The 17839-nt window shown below is 40.5% G+C and overlaps 1 protein-coding gene across 1 annotated transcript in view; it reads left to right on the top strand.

Annotated features, from left to right (window-relative positions):
- Window positions 1–17839, top strand: part of ATRIP (ATR interacting protein) — a 260422-nt gene that overhangs the window by 70203 nt on the left and 172380 nt on the right. Inside the window, exon 4 of the mRNA XM_082265110.1 lies at window positions 791–894. Within this exon, the coding sequence (XP_082121236.1) occupies window positions 791–894 (104 nt within the window). The remainder of the gene's footprint in view (window positions 1–790; window positions 895–17839) is intronic.

Genomic DNA, 17839 nt, shown 5'->3' with positions numbered 1-17839 from the left:
ACACAAAAGTGTACTTGTGCAAGGCAAAATTAGATATATAAAGTGCTAGGGAGTGCAGTTGATTGCAAATAAAGTGCTTAGTAATAACTTATTTATAAAGATTCAGATAACGAACATTAGTGAATGAATAAATTCATTTTTGACAAATAATATTATTATAATTATATTCTTGTTTAAAAAAGTGCTTTTTAAGGTGCTCAAATAGTGGACCGTGATCCAAAACAGTTCATGCAAGATGGTGGGTGGTATTGATTAGATATCAGGTGCTCCAGTGAATAAAGATGGTAATCGTTGCCTCTTACCAGAAACAAGTGGGTCACACAGACCCAAAAAAGCCTGTGATCCTTTTTCCTTAGGTGAATCAGACCATAGGTCAACCTCCTCTCCACTTGGATATTAGTATGATTTCAAACAAATACACTTGCCTGTCCAAGGATCCAGCGCCGTCCTAACCCAAACGACTCTTCACTGGTCTTTGGGACCCTGGCGCCGGCATCTTAACTGCGGACAGCTGGGTGTGACTGCTTGCGGCTTCAAAGCCGGTTGCCCACTTTGCACGTGTGAGCCGCGCTTCACTTTGTGAAAAGTCCTGCAGCCTTCTGGAACCTGTGACGTTTCCCAGAAAGATTAAAACAAATATGGCGGAGGAGGAAAAGCAGATTTTTCCCTTTTTATGTGAAGCTGCGCCTTAAGAAATTAAGACAGGTCTTTATTGATTAGCAGCTATATTTTACCACAAATTGGTAAAATTGGTGTTTTTTAAACATAACGGTGTGTCCTTTTGTTGCAGGTTCAGTCATTGCAGTCAGAATTGCAGTTTAAAGATGCAGAGATGAATGAACTGAAATCAAAATTACAGAGCTGTGAGCGAAGGAGTGCTGTGCCCCAAGTTAGGTACGTGGTTACTTTTAATAGTACTGGTTGGCAGTAAGTAACAAAGGTAATCAATTTGCATTATGTACATATAATATATATATGATGTGTCTATATAAGTGTGTTCTTTTCTTTTTTTTTGTGGGGATAGCAACAATCTTGCACGTATAAGGCAGCAGATACGCCTTGACCAAGTGATCTCAGGAGGAAGGCTAGTTTGACAATATAATTTGGCTGGAACCGGTAGATGTCCACCTTCTCCCTCATGACATTTACTTCTCCCATGCAGCCATAATATATTTACGGGTGGTCAGATTGTGCTTGCACCTAATACTGTCATCTTATCATATTAGGTTGTAGAAGGATTTGGTTTGCAGAGCGTAGGGGTACATCTATAAAATTTCTCCCAATTTTTTGAGATGTGAACGAGGGACACCTATTAGCAAAAGTATGTAGGCGTAGGACACACACCCTGCCACGCCCAGTTGTTAAACCCACAAGTGCTTTTTTTTTTTTTTTACCACTACTATTCCTTTATACTGGCCTTTGAATTTTGGAAATGCAGCAATTTAGAAACTGGATGAAAGGTTTAGCACTGGGAAACACTTTTTGAAAGAGAATGCATTCTATATAAAACTATATAGATCAGACTAAAATGAGGGACAAATGAGTAGGAAAGAGGACAGGGAAAGGGACATTGTTCCAAATTAGGGACAATCCCTCGAGATCAGAGAACGTTGGGAGCTATGTATCTGATCCCCACAATATAAGTCTATCCGGTTAGGTACTACAGAGGGATCATGCCAATTACAATTTAAGTCAACAAAGCACACAGAGCATTATGCCTGACGATGCAAGACCAAGATAAACCAAAATATGTGGTTTGGAAACTACACAGATAGACCGAAAATAATTCATTATGGCCAAAATTGCCACCGAACAGTGTTTTTTTATTTTTTTTTTTTTATTTTGATGGTGCATGATTAAATGTTTTTCCTAACCTCTCCAAGTGCACTTTAATGATGCAGCATTCTCTTTGCCAGCTACTTGAGCAGCTTGGCAAAGGAATTATCTCTCTCGCTGGGGTCATCCTTTCTGCCCGATTGCTCGATCGGAAAACAAAACAATTACTCTGAGACAAACTAGACTTACCCAATTTTTATCAAACTATTGTATTTTCCTGCGTTAAGCATCCCTGACTGGAGAGTGGTGGAAGAGATCACAATTCTTCACTGGTAAGAACCTTAAGGGACCAGCCAGAGTAGATATAGAAGACTGCATCAAGGCCCTGCAGCTCTCCAACATTCTGCTTGAAAACGCTGGCGGACTGCATGAATCACCAGTTCCTGCCTTCTGAATTTCTGAAAATCTATGGGTATGTGCATTGCATGGCTGTGCTTTTCCCATAACATTTCCAGTGCACTTTACATGCTGAACAGAGAGCCGCTAATCTCCCAAAAGTCTGATAGGAGCCCCTTCGATACCCTTTTATTGTTCTGTCCATATAGCTGTTTTGTGGGCTCATACCGTGGCAAGTTTTGCTGATAAGCACGGGTGCCTGAACCTACTTGGTTAATTGATTGTTACCTGTTTTAACCTCAGTCAATACATTGAGATATTTAGTGACACAGCCTCATGTGCATGTTCATGGCACTCAAGGAATACCTGCCCATGTTTTTCATGTATTTTGGTGGTTTTTGTCCGGTCTTGCGGTTTATCCGTCGTACCTGTCAATATATATCCACACCTTGCTCACTTTTCTATCTGCATGGACAGATGCGCTCTGCGTTTTATAATTCTGTTATGGCAGGAAGACCGGGATAACCAACTCATGATGTTTATACACATGTTCCCAATCAATTCTGGGCCATGGAGTATTGGACGGTCAGTGCCATGTATGTTAATGTGGGTTCCCATAACCAAGAGCAGCTAAACTGTTGCTTGTATTGAACTGTTCTTTTGTCTTTTAATGTTTTCTTTTTAGCCATAAGTTTGTATTGCAATGCGGATCCTTTTTTAACTCTTGTTGGACAGAGGGTTAGTCCTCAACAAGGCCCCAAAACGTGCGCCATCCCGAATGCAGATGCAGGAAGAGAGGGTATCCCCTAAGGGGTTGGGACTTTGCAGGCACACACCAAATCAAAAAGTAGTAAAAAATATATACTTTATTTAACACAGAAAATTATTAGACAAAAACACACTGGATGAATAAGCAAACAGTTCTAGCATAAAAAACACAGCACAGATACGGGGAGTACCCAACGTGTTTCGAAGCTGGGGTGTGCTTCTTCTTCAGGGGTAAATGACTGAATGTTGCAGATCTGATTCTACATCAGAGTGATACAAAATCACATTAGTACATATATTTTACAATGCAACATGGTATAAACAGTATCATGGCAAGACGGAAAACTCACATCATCCGTGGTTGTGTTAGATTCCCTATTTGCTGGATATAAAAACAATGGCTTTATCCAAAACCTGCCTGCAGGGCTTAAAGAGGTATGGTGGAGATCCTCAATACAGAGGGATTATTCTCAAATGTTTAGGGCGGGTCAGCAGTTAAGATCCACAGTCCAAAGTCTGCATGCGACTGGAGTCAAAAAATGGAGGAGCTCGGATTTTGGTTGATGGAACACAAAAGTCCTAATGCAAAAAACACTCCAAGTCAGCAAGGGGGCATTTCGTTTCTCAGACCGCTAGATAAGTATTGGGAATAGGAGTAAAAAAGAATGAAAAGAAAATGAATGTATGTAACCAATTAGTCTTACATAGTTACCACAACTAGCTGTGTTCTAGGGAAGATTATACAAACCTCATAAGTAGCTAAGAAGGAGAAAGCTAACAGCAAATAGAGCTCAATATGGGTAAGGAGGAAATCTATACACTCATAAGAGAGCCAAATACTATCAAAGAGGAACGTATTTTGTAAGGGAGTCTGTTGCCTATCTCACAAATGAGTGCTGTAAATAGGTTCACAGGTGTATCATAGTGGCCCAGCAATCTTACCTTGGCCGCATGAACGGTGGATAAAGCTGATGACCGCCGTCACCAAAGGTAGGTTGAGACTGAGCGTCAGAAAAAACGTACTTTATAAAGCCTTATGGATTGGATTCATGTGTAACACCTGTGATCAGCCAGCTGGGGTGGAGTGGCCTGTTACGAGAGTATTCTAAGTTCCAGGAGGGGCTCCCTGAGAGGTCCAGGCTCGAAGCCGCCCCTTCCCTGCGCATGCGCGGGAATGCGATATCACGCAGCGGGGCGGCATCCTCTTTGTTTTGATTTTATACTTTTATGTGCTGTTTTTAAAAGCTAACCTAAAAGCTCATTTAAGATCTTATCCTATATTGTGAAAGAACCCTGCTCCCCAAGGAACAGATAATGGTATGAGAATACCCCTAAACTTTCAGGTCTTGATGCTTCTAAGTAATTTACCCATGGCTAAGGCCATAGTAATAACTATGCCCATATAAAAAGTTGTTCCTTTCTGCTAGATGAGCAGCTCCCTTGATCCCCAGAGCTAATTTCTGTTTGTTAAGGTCAGATTCACGACCATAAATTCACCTTTGCAAACATCTCCCCAAACACCGAACAAATCTCTTTCCTAGACCAAATTTTAGACATACTACAAGATTGAAAGAGTTCCTCATCCTTCATCCTTTGAAAAAATATGTTATGATCATCAGCCCAGACCCAGATCTTGACACTGCCATGGGAAAACTCCCACTTTTCTTTGCAGCTTTTAAAAAAGTATCACTTTTTTATAGCATTCAGGTCTCTATAGGACAAAGTAGATGTAGTAGTTTTTCCCCATTTTCATAGGTAATCAGAAACACTAGCTGGGATGTTGGACATTGCCCCCCCCCCCCCCCCTCTCACCTCATGGCCGCCTGACACCAAGGCTAAGCAAGGAGACGGCTGTTTTGCTAAACTGAGTGCCTGTCTCTGGTTCCCAGCACTTGCTCGAAGCAATCACTGGCATGAGCAATACAGAGGGAGGGGAGGCTGACACTCCTCAGCTCAAGGGGATGCTCTGTCCAACATCGCAGTTCGCATTACGTGTTAGACGGATATGTAAAAATGATGCGACTTTGACAGAGAAGCTTCCTCCCTTTTTCATAGGTTTTTAGACAGAGGCTACCCAAAGTGGATGATCAATAGGGCTTGGAATATAGCTAAAAACAAAAAAAGATCAGATCTTATAGGGTTAAAAAGATCACACAGCAGGAGCATGCACCAAACCAAACTTACCTTTTCTACCCCATACAGTTCTGAATTTAGAGAAATTCGGGACATTATTAATCGACACCTCCCTATGTTAGGTACCGATGAAACATGTGCAAAATTACTTAAGGGAGGCATTAATGTAGTCCCAAGACGTGCCCCTACCCTTGGCCAATCACTCTCACTCTCCCCTAGTTTTTTTCGTAGAAATACTCTAAAAACCCCTACTTGGCTACATTTTAAAGGGAACTATAGATGTGGCAGTACTGAATGCCCATGTTGTAGCCACATACTCAGGGGAGACCAATTTGTCTCCACATGTACAGGCAAAAGATATAATATAAGTGAATTCTTTAACTGTAACACCAACTATATCATATATTTGTTAACATGTAAAATCTGCCATGTACAATATGTGGGTAGAACGATTAGGCGACTACGAGATCGCTTCAATGAACACCTATATAGCGTCAATAAAAAATCAAAAACTAATGTAGCCAAACACTTTAACTTGTGCCACAATGGAGACACCACAGCTATGAACATACAAGTTATTGAAAAAATTAAAACACCACCACGGGGGGGGGGGGGGGGGGTGACATATTTCGGCTTCTATGCAAGAAAGAGGTCTTTTGGATCTTCCACTTGCGAACTAGGTTGCCACAAGGCATGAACTTTGAATGGGATGTAACCCATTTTTATGAATAGGTGCCTTCTTACATCTCCAAACATCAGCTACATGTGTGCATATCCAAAAGATAATGATCCATAGCGACCTATATCTAGGAAGTCAGTGTTTTTTATCTCTATGTACAATAAACTGGTGATTCACCATTATAATCTCTTTTGTTCATACATCGGGAGATGTCGGCGATCATTGACATGATTTATTTGGATCTGCACACATACGGCACAATGGGTCGGGCCAAACCATAATTTCCTTATTTGTAGATAATACATCCATTAGGTCGTGTGCAAACCTATATCTTTATGATATTATATACAATTTCTGGCCCTATTCGCAGACTACGTATGTGTGTTCTGTATGTTATATAGAAAATGGTGGTTCATACGGATATTCACAAATATTGAGGGTATTTTTCTCCTTCACATAAAATGGATTTAAACCATTTATGATTGGAATCCTCCATATCCAGTGTCCGTCCAATGCAACACATTGGAGAATTTATCTCCAGTGTTGTTACAGTTCCCATGTCAATCTGCTAATAGTGTTGATATGATATAACAATAAATATACTGTATACTATATGATTTATTTCACACATTGCTTGGGATTGGATGTTGACATCGGGTAACAAATCCAGATACATAATTGCCTCCAAACTTGTTGCATTTCCACATTCAATTACAACAGGAATTGCCCATATACATAGCCGCATGTTTTTTCACAATTGGGGGCCAGGATCTCTGGATCTTTTGATTAACTGATCCTTTGTTCCTCAGATCCTTTGAATTCTGGCTGGATCTCGATATCCATTCCTGGGAGTTCATAGCATGACGTGGCCAACACTAAAGAGTTCATATTATATTACTTTCACTTTACATTTTATTTATATTATGAGCTTAGAGGTTGGGCCATCATCCTACATAATATTAACGATACTTTGCATAGTTAATTATCTCCCATATTTATGTCCTTTTTATGTGCGGATTCTGCGCAGTTGGATCTTACCATGTATGGACCCCCTCTCTTGCACGATATCTAGTGTTGTAGTCTGGTGTATTTAGCTTTGTCCCTCGGATCCTTTGAACTCTGACTAGATCTCGACGTCCGTCCCTAAGAGTTATAGCATGATATGGCCAACACTGCAGAGTTTATATTATATTACATATACTTTATATTTATATAATGAGCTTAAATGTTTGGCCATCATCCTGCATAATATTAAATATACTCTGTGTAGTTGTTCATCTTCCAGGCCTATATCCCTCCATATATCCTTCCAATTATGGATTCTCTACAATTAGATCTTACCATGTGTGGATCCCTTATCCTTCCAATTATGGATTCTTTACAATTAGATCTTACCATGTATGGATCCCTTATCCCTCCATATATCCTTCCAATTATGGATTCTCTACAATTAGATCTTACCATGTATGGATCCCCTATCCCTCCATATATCCTTCCAATTATGGATTCTCTACAATTAGATCTTACCATGTATGGATCCTCTATCTTGTTCAGTATCTAATGTTATAATCTGATGTATGTAGCCTTGATCTCCTCGAACTATATATCTCTCTCCGGTCACCCCGATATGATTGTAATTGTTTTTATGGGTGACCGGTTGATGCATATATATACACAGGATCATATGTGTTTATTTTGTTCTAAAAACCATATTGTTTGAAATTGTTTTTATTGTACATATATCGTTTGGTCTGTGTATGTTATACGATCGATTTTCTTCTGACCCATACAACTAATATGCACGAATAGATTTATATATTTGACAAAAAACATTTTTAAAATTGAAAATTTAATAACAAACTATTTCATAGTTTTATATTCACATAATCGGATTGTACAGATATCAATATATATATTCACTATTCCTTGTATTTTTGTATATTTTTTGTGCATTTTTTTGCGCTTTTATTCTCATTTTATAATTGACACGTATTATTAAACAATGGTAATTTTATCCATATCTTTAATCACAATACATTTAATTTTCACATATAGTTTACACATATTTAGATTTTATCAGATTTTTTGCATTTATATATTTTTTCATACACAATTGTGTCACAGCATTCACATTTGATTTTCCACTGAGATGTTTTATGGGTCTATCAGTGTCCTCTGTAATTAGGAAAATGGTTTACCCCTTATTTGTATCACCTGTTTTTTAATTGATGATTGGATTTTTGTGTGCGTATAAATTGAGATGTTATATCCATTTTTCTTTGTAATGATTAAGCACACAGTCAGTGTGTGAAACGCGTCTACCTTGTCACGATTGTCATATTTGGATGTCCAGTCAATAAATCTGGATTTTGACTCAACCTGGAGTGCTGCCAATTCCTTTTCTTATATCAAGTTTTCACGGAGGCGAGCCGGGACATGCACCTGTGTGTGTCATCAGGCATTTACACCACCTTGAGCAGTGAGTCCTTGTCTGTTCAATCAGAAACACTAGCTGGGATGTTGGACATTGCCCCCCCCCCTCCTCACCTCATGGCCGCCTGACACCAAGGCTAAGCAAGGAGACGGCTGTTGTGCTAAACTGTGTGCCTGTCTCTGGTTCCCAGCACTTGCTCGAAGCAATCACTGGCATGAGCAATACAGAGGGAGGGGAGGCTGACACTCCTCAGCTCAAGGGGATGCTCTGTCCAACATCGCAGTTCGCATTACGGGGCACCTAGAAAGATGGGACAAAGTACTACATTTACTTTGTCTTACTGGGAACTGTAGATTATATAAATAAACAAAGATACTTCCTTTTATACATTTTTCATAAAACGGACTTACATCTGTTTGATTGCTGGCGATCAACACATGCATGCAAGATTACAATTTTTATTCAAAGGGCTGTACGACCCACTTTAGAATTGATCCCCTGTATATTGACCGATTTCTGTTTACTGTAGATACATTGAACAGGTCTTCTATAGAATAAATCATGATTTCAGATCATTCCCCAGTAATGGTTTAAATATATTTAACCGACTCAGTCCGTATAGACAGGTCTTGGCGCCTAAATTACAGCATTCTAAATGACATGACTGCAAGTACCACTTTTAAAGATGCTATACAAAAATTATTTTGAAATTATTGTTCCCGGGGTGATGTCTGAGGGCTCAGTCTGGGAGGGACATAAAGTGGTAATCCTTTCTCATACAGTGTCTGTTTTAAAAATATGAGAAAAGCTGAAACTCAGGACATCGGTTCTTTAGAAAATAAACATGATAGTAACACTGTAGGTTCCAATATTTGTAGTCTATAAATTTTATAACCAGGGCAATAAGGTTGGGTGAATGCTTACTATAGCGATCATAAATTGTTACAATACTAGACATGTATATAAACTGAACATTGCCAATGAGAGCTCTAATCAACTCTAACTGCTTGCCAGTTTGGGGATTTTTTTATTAGTTGTATAACCTTAGATATTCAGGGGATTAGTTTGCAAATGAGCAGAGAAGGTCTCCTATCAAATAATATTTAAAACCGGTTTACTTTTAGTGGCTCCCCCCAGACTCTGTTTTGGAGCAGCCTTTCAACCACTTGGAGCTAAAATATTCAAGCAGTGAAGTTTCCAAATAGTAGAGACTCCTGACCTGACTGCTTCAACAATTCTCACTATAAAAACAAATTCTTTCCCCACCTTACTCCTCACCACAGGTACCACGAATACAGGTACATTGCCCCCTTAAGAAACCAAGTATTGGCATAACCTCTATGGCTTCCATCCACTGCCAGGTTTGTGTATTGACGTCACTAGCTTCACCCCGAAGCATTGTGTCACAGACCACGTGACTTGCTGAAGGGATAAGGAGCAATGACATCCATGTCTGCAATAAATACTGGCCTATTGCTAATCTCAGGTTACTAGGATAATAAATTATACAATTTTTTTGAGCATTAAAAAATTGTTTTATAAAACAGGGGTGCTGTTTTAATTGTAATTATTATATTAGAGGATCGCATCTCATCAAATTGAAATCCTTGTGGATTAATACTGATGTAATAATAGTGCTGGGTAAATTGTGTGATATTCTGGGATCTAATCTGAAGCAATCAGAGACCAGAAACTATGCATTTTATTTTTCTTTGGCAAGTATTTAATGCGGACATGGACATCCTGTCTCCTTTGCCCTTGAGTAAGTCACATGGTTTGTGACATGTTGGGATGGAGCTAGTGGTATCTCATGCAAAACCGGAAGTGGACGGAATTCATTATTTCCACACAGGTGACGCCTATACTTGTTTTCCTGAGGGGGCAATGTACCTGATTTTGAAGCAACTTTACCAATGTGCACTAGTTTAAAGTGCACTTTCATTGTAAGTATTTTTTTTTATATTTTTCATAAAGGAATTGTATTTTAAGATATATGCAAGATTATGACCTTTTATTATCTTTGAGCTAAAATTGGTGAATAAAAAGTAAAATCAGTTACCTGGAGCCCTACATTTGGAACCATATAGAGGGATTGTGTCATATGAAAAATGCCCCAAATGCAAGGGAAAGCATGTGGTGACCTGTTTATATTGGTCAATTGTTTAAGGTGAGCATATGGATCGTTTCAAAGGATTATGTATCGGCATGGGTGAAACACTGAAATATGGTCATTTGGACTTTTTTTAAAGGACAATACACATTAAAGTGAAACATTACATTAAAGAGAGAGTTCTGCTTTATGCCTTCCCTCCCCCTCTCCTCTTCTATCTTTGTCACTTTTTTGGGGGGGGAGCAGGTACCTTGTTTTGACAGTTACCCTCCCTTTTCTTCTAGACGGTTCACCGTGGCAATCCACCGGAAGTTCTCCTCCAAGAGTATTTGTAGCTGCCAACTTTGAATTTTTTTTTTTTTAAAAGGGTAAACAACGGCTTTACTATACAAAGTGGTGTTGAAAAACATGTTTTCGGCGACAACATGATCAAAATTGATTGTTTTATTTTTAATTCTTGTTTTACAGAAGGCTTGGTAGCGCATAGGATTTTTTGTTCGTATTCGCTACCTCTGAAGTTTCTACCCACAGGTAGCAGAATACCTCTGACATTCCTTCTCCTTTGTGTAGCAACATCAATCCTTAAAAATATCTGGACCTCCAGCATACAAACTCCCACAATGCACTCTTTGTATCGTTGTTGCAGAACATTCAGTGGGACCTTGGCAGTTGTGTTTTTTTTGTTGAAAAACTTACGTAAAATTAAAGACCAACTCAAGGATTTAATCTTCCTCTCTCTCTCACCCCCAACTATCTGACCACTTGATTTAAAAAAAGGAAAAAAAAATCCTCTCTAAATCATCACCATTTGTTTGACTTAAGACTTTAAAGTGATTGTAAAGGATTTTTTTTTTTTTTTAAATAACAAATGTGGTATACCTACCTGTTCTTCTCTGGTCCCCTACCGGTTCTCCTGGCTTCTCTTCTCAGTGTACTACAATAGGAAGCAAATTCCTATTGTGGCACACCTGTAGGCAGGATCCTGAGCTGCCTGCATCCATAGACACAGAAAGCACCCCCCCACTCTTCCATCACAGGATTTGACAGCAGCAGGAACCAATGGCTCAGCAAAATCTGTGAGAGTGTGGAGAGGAGACAGGCGCTGAAGATGGGCACAGCATGGGATTTAGTGAGGTAAATGTAGGGTGGCGAGGCGATACTGATGCCTTTTTTTTTTTTTTTTTCTCAATTCGTCATTTTTCAAAGAAATTGCAGAAAACCAAACGCTCCAAGAGAGCGAAAAGAGTGGGAAACAGGCGACCATTCAAGGTGAGAAATGCACAAGACAAAACATACAGTGTACTATATGCAAATGAGAATTTTTACTTTGGGAGCAAACTGGTTCACATGGTCCTAGGATGGAAACTGTCATTTACCTAGCTTACCCAAACAGTATGATTGGAAATCATCTAGCAACCATGGCTCCAGTGCTCCCTCTGAACTGTAAGCCAAAAAGGGGGGTGGGGCTGGAGGGGAACAAAATTGTAGGGGGGATGGCAAGACCGCAAAAGACTAAAGCAGGGACTGAAGCTGGACTGGAAGGTGATCTCAAGCCTGGGAGCCCAGTAGCGGGCTATAATCAGGAGACCAGTAGAATGCAGTTCAATGAAACCATGTTTTATTAAAGCACTCCTCTATATGATTAGCTGAGGGTAGCAAATCGTCCATTCACCCGATTTCAGAAATTCTCGCAAACCACTGCTTCAAAGAGGAGGTGGACGTTTGTTTCCAGCAGGCAGGCATACATGCTGTTGCTGCATTGAGAAGATGGAAGATCAAAAACGAGCGTTTATACAGCTTCAGAGACATGGGCGTAACAACATGTAAAAGAAAACCTGGTGGATCGTTTGGAGTTTTATATATACTGATATCCAACTGCCCGTGTTTCACTGGGGACTAAAAATCCTGTGCCTACACATTTTTTTTACCTTAATGCACAGAATGCATTACAGTAAAAAATGTTAAGGCTTTAGAACCACTTTAAGCCACAATAACATGATCATTCAGCACCAGAAGATGATTTTGTTCCTTTGACAGATCAGACACAAATTCACCACTGGAATGTGTAGAACCTTGGTTGGTATATAAAACATTGATTAATCTCAAAAGAAAAGCAAGTGCTTGGTCACCCCTACATATTATATTACAAAGCTGCCCCTTTTGACCAGTATGCTACGCTGGCATTTTCATGCTAAATAAATGTGGATCTCAATGGAAAAATGAATGACTTGGTGCATGCACCATGAGTATCAAACTATGACAGAGGTTTTCAGATGGAACTTTTCCCCTTACTGTCCAAACTGTGAAGAACAAAAATACGGATTTAAAAAAAAAAAAACGAATATACAACAAATAAACAATGTGTAAATGAATGACCTAGGCGGGGAGCTAATGGAACCTGACATTGAGTGAGAGCTTTCTGTAGTAAACTATCATGAAGTCTTCCAAGTTATCCAAGAGAAGTTATCATGATATTATCCAAGAGAGATTGACAGTACAACCTTGTTGTCCTGGAGAGAGCCCCCTCGGGGCATAAGTCTATTGTCTGATCTATGCCCCAGAATAAAACACTTGGCAATTGAACCCCCAGAAAAAAAGTAATTAGATAAAATGGTCCCCATTTGTCAATCCTTCCTAGTGTAAATCTATATGTATGTGTATTTTTAAGGAAAGTGTAGAATGCATCTCCTATTAGCCATTTCTCATCCAAAGGTGGGAGCGGAGAGACTCATTTTCTAGAAAACATTTTCGGGCTAAGAATAATTCTCTATTAAGCACATCATTGGGAGATCAATGTAGGTTCACAGCATCAATATATCCCAGTATGCAGATAGCAGGCTTTTTGGAAGCCAACTGTGAATACTGCATTCAAAATTTGGATCACTCAATGCCAGTACCTTAATAGTTTGGGGCATCTCCAAAGGTGGTGCAACAGGTTTCCCTGATCCCTACCAAATTTAGCACAGTCAGTCACTGCATAGCCCTTTTTGAAATGAAATAACTTATTTTATCCCTTCATGAATAATCAAGTTCTGGTAATGATGATATTAATACAATAGGAATGCTAATAATGCTTTGGGATTATTAAAGTATTCTGAATCTGAATCTAAATTCTGAAAAAAAAGGGTAAAAAAAATAGAGTAAAAAAATTGCTAATAGCTACTTAAAGAGGAAGTAAAACCTCCTCTGTAACTTGTACCTATAGGTAAGCCTATGATAAGGCTTACCTTTAGGTACTGTAAATATCTCCTAAACATGTACCGTTTAGGAGATATTTACCTTACATGCAGCCAGTGACGTCACTGGCGCATGCGCTCTGAAGGAACGGCCGCTGGTGCCGTTCCTTCAGAGACCCGTGCGGTGCATACTAGCTCTTTATGTGTTTCTCTTTCAGGTTGCAAAAAGAAAAAAAAATGTTTCTGGTTTACAACCTCTTTTAATCTTAATGCATGTTACAGAAGAATTACAATTAAAAAAGCAAATATAGGTCCTGTATCTTGCCTGGGGCTTTTCAGAGAGAGGGCACTTGGCTACCGCTTTACTCTGGTGTCCCTGACAACCTCCATTTTCCAATCTGCTTATTTAAAATAATTTTGTTGTGCTTACTGACACGCTGCAGCAGATGGCGCTGTCACACTGCCTGCCTGCAGTATTCCTTTATCCAATTTACCATTAAATTAAAGTCTGTCTTTTAATCCCTCAGTGATGAACAGCAGAAGGGTAGATTTTTCCCAAATAATCAGTAAAGTGGAATAGAGAAAAGGAAAATGGATGGGCCAGGGGGACTTTTAAAGGGATACTGTCATCAAGACAAATAGCAGAGAATCCACATATATGTAAAAATACACAAATTTTATTGATACAACACCAAAAATAAAGAAGAAGAACATTTAAAAGTAACTATTATCGTGTTGACAAAACACTAATAATATTACAGCATACAGAGCAATTGGGTAGTACATACAATATACAGGCTTTGGAAGAGCCAAATATCCACGGAGGGTGGGTGTAGATCACGCTGTCCACTGCAGACCTATGCCAGAGATGGTAAGACTGGTGGGTCTGGTGTGATGGACCTGGGTGTCTAAACCCAAACCCAGCCCGACATGTTTCGCGGGTGACCGCTTCCTCAGGGGCAAATAACGTGGGTATGTATATCAACAATGCTACTAGAATTATTAAGAGAAAGTAAAGTCAGTGCATATCTATTTGGGAAACATGTCACATAATACATCTCATAACGGTAGGTCAAAACAGAGGCAAGCGCCAGCCAACATATAACCCACCTGTATAGCCGGTTCTAAAAGCAACTGGAGACCTAGGGGATCACGACTGGGACTAGTACCCCCCCGGCGGACATGGGAGCAGTCCACAACAAATAGGGGTCCAAATCACAACATGTGAGGCAACTGTATTCTGGATAATGAAAAGTGTATAATCAAAATGGGATAATTGCGTACATGCTTGTATATGTCAGCTCCATAGTAGGAGGAGAACTTACCAAATACAGTATACTTGTATATGTCCCCTGTAGTGTCTCATGACAGGGCTAAGGGGTGGCTGCTGGAGTAGCCAGGACTGGTGAACGGAAGATTGGGTCGATATCAGGACCAACAAACCTTATGTCCATAAGGAGACAGAAAAAACGCAATATTGAAGTGTTTGGTTCAAGCCAATGCGTGAACGCTATAGAGAAAAAGTGAAAAGAAGGATAGACCCATCTCAGTAGCTTGAGAGTAGCCTGTAGACACCACGTGCTATAGATAGACCAAAATTGAAACACAAGATCCTAAAACAAGTGCACGCATTACCAAAAGTGAGTGGATAAAGCCAAAGAGTGAGGGTGAAATGATCGCAAGAAACGTGGGGTGTGACAATAGTATACATAAAGGGATGGGGGTGTGAAGAAATCAGGACGGCAAGAAGGACCCATAAATGGATGACAAGAGCCCAAGTATCTCAAAGAGTAATAGTGTTAGAATGATAAGCAGCAGAGAGTCCAATGAGAAGGACAGCATAATAGAGCCATGTGCTGTATTTACCTAACGCTCCTCGCAGTCCGGTATCCCGTAGCCGAGTGAGTGTCTCAGTGGGGATGGCGCCTATAAGAGGAACCGCTCCACCCCAAACACAGCTGGGTCGGTAATCAGCCGGCCACATGATAGCTGTGTTCGGGGCAGACGCTCCGAATGCGCTTGTACACAAACCGGCTCATCGGTCGGTCAAGTCTTTTTTGTATGAGCAAGATCGTTCCACTTGGTCTCACAATGATTTCATTTTATCTTTATTAAGATTTATTTTGACTAGGAATTTCTTCACGTTCATGGACAAGACCTATTTGCAGATTCAAGGGGTCGCAATGGGGACCTGTTGCGCCCCCTCGTATGCGAATCTATTTCTTGGAAGTTGGGAAAGATACATTTTCGCCAATGAACAATATGCACAGTGGCTAAAATACCTACTGTGCTGGTTTCGTTATATTGACGACCTCCTAATTATATGGACGGGTACACGCAACGAACTAGACGCTATGTTATCTGCCATGAACGTGAACGAATTCAACCTCAAATTTACCCATAACATACATGACAGGCAAATTGTCTTTCTTGATGTTGAAATCAAAAGAGAAGATGATGGACACATCATCACTAATCTCTATAGGAAGCCAAGTGCAGGCAATATGCTACTGCATGCATCCAGTTTACATCCTGAATCCCTAAAGAATAGTATCCCCTACGCACAATATCTGCGAACCCGTCGCAACTGTACATTAGATGCAGACTTTTTGGTAGAGTCTAAAAAATTACGGGATAGACTCCTACAGCGAGGATACTCCCGTAAGACTCTACGAAAAGCCTTCAACCGAGCGCAAGCTCAATCCAGAGCTGACTTGCTATACCCCAAAAAAACACATGAGAATACTCAGACAGTGAGATTTATTACGCAATACTCCAGCAACTCAGTACAATTACGAAAAATTTTGGAGAGGAATTGGCATATACTGGAAGAAGATCCTATCCTCTCCAGATATGTCAAGGACTCTCCTGAATTGGTATTCCGAAGAGCAACATCACTACGTGATCGGCTGATCACCAGTCACTATAGGGAACACACCACTCTAGTCCCACAAATTACGGGGACATATGCATGTGGACATTGTCCCAGATGTCCCTGGATCAGGGAAGGCATGGTCACCTCACTACCTAACGGTCAATCACACAGACTTAATCGATATGCTGACTGCTCCACACGGGGAGTAGTCTATTTGATGCAATGTCAATGCTCTGCCTTCTATGTAGGCAAAACCATCCGTGAACTAGGTCAAAGAATAGGGGACCATCTCTATTGTTCAGAGGGTGGCAAGATACTCACTCCTGTAACACGCCACATTGGCCTTAGACATAGATACAATAACACATGTATATCCTTTAGAGTTTTAGAAGTAATTCCCCCAGACCCCAGAGGGGGTAACTGGGATCGTCGCATTCTCCAACGAGAAACACTTTGGATTGAGAGGCTCAATGCCCTCTCATATCCTGGTTTAAACGAGGCACATTCCTACAAGTCATTTCTATAGATATATGGTTGGTAGTCTGACTGTCTGGTCTCTCTCCTGCTACACTCTCTTTCTTTTCCCCCCTCCCCCATCAGGGTTTCTCCTTCATTTTTTTCCCCTCCCCTACCCCCCTTCCTTTTCCTTCCCTCTTTTCCCTCTTCTTTCCCTCTCCCCCCTCCTATTTCTTTCCCACTCCTTTCCTTTTCCCCTTCCTTTTTCCTTTTCCCTCCCTCTTCCCTTTTTTTTCCCCCTCTTCCCCCCCCCCCTTTTCCCCCCCCTTTCTTTATCTTCCCATTTCTTTCTGTCCCCACCCTGTTCTTCCAATTGATCCATTATCCTATGATATTCATGAGCTTGATTCCCAATTTGGGAAACATCAGGCTCCATACCTGGGAAGCAGCTTATCCCAGAAGGTTATGCAACTGTCTCAAACCCCCTATTATTTGAAATTATGCTTATGTTAACTATATTGTTTTGTTCATTTGTTTTCAATAATAATATTTCTCCATATGATTTAATGTATACATGTAAAATCTTGTTATTGTATATCAATTATTTTTGGTTATGGTCACAGAGGTATAGCGCCACTTGGCATTCATCTCCCCTGATTATCCCTTGTTCAGCAACCCGGACCCATTTCCATCACCATCTATGGATGGGAGGATCCTGCTGGATGTTCCCCATGGCGGGCATGTGACGCCCGTCTGGGTACACACTCAGTATGTGTCCCTGAGCCATGGTGTAGTGTCTGGGTACCGACACTGCTGACAGTCCCTGGATATCCGGTGACTCGTCTACGTCGGCGCCGCAGACACACCCATTGGCTATGCGCAGTACGTCACATCCGGCGCATCATGATGAGCCGGTTTGTGTACAAGCGCATTCGGAGCGTCTGCCCCGAACACAGCTATCATGTGGCCGGCTGATTACCGACCCAGCTGTGTTTGGGGTGGAGCGGTTCCTCTTATAGGCGCCATCCCCACTGAG

Source organism: Pelophylax lessonae (genome assembly GCF_965119305.1).
Source record: "Pelophylax lessonae genome assembly, chromosome: 8".
NCBI lineage: Eukaryota > Metazoa > Chordata > Amphibia > Anura > Ranidae > Pelophylax > Pelophylax lessonae.
Note: the sequence above shows the minus strand (reverse complement) of the source record. Positions and strands in the feature narration are given on the sequence as shown.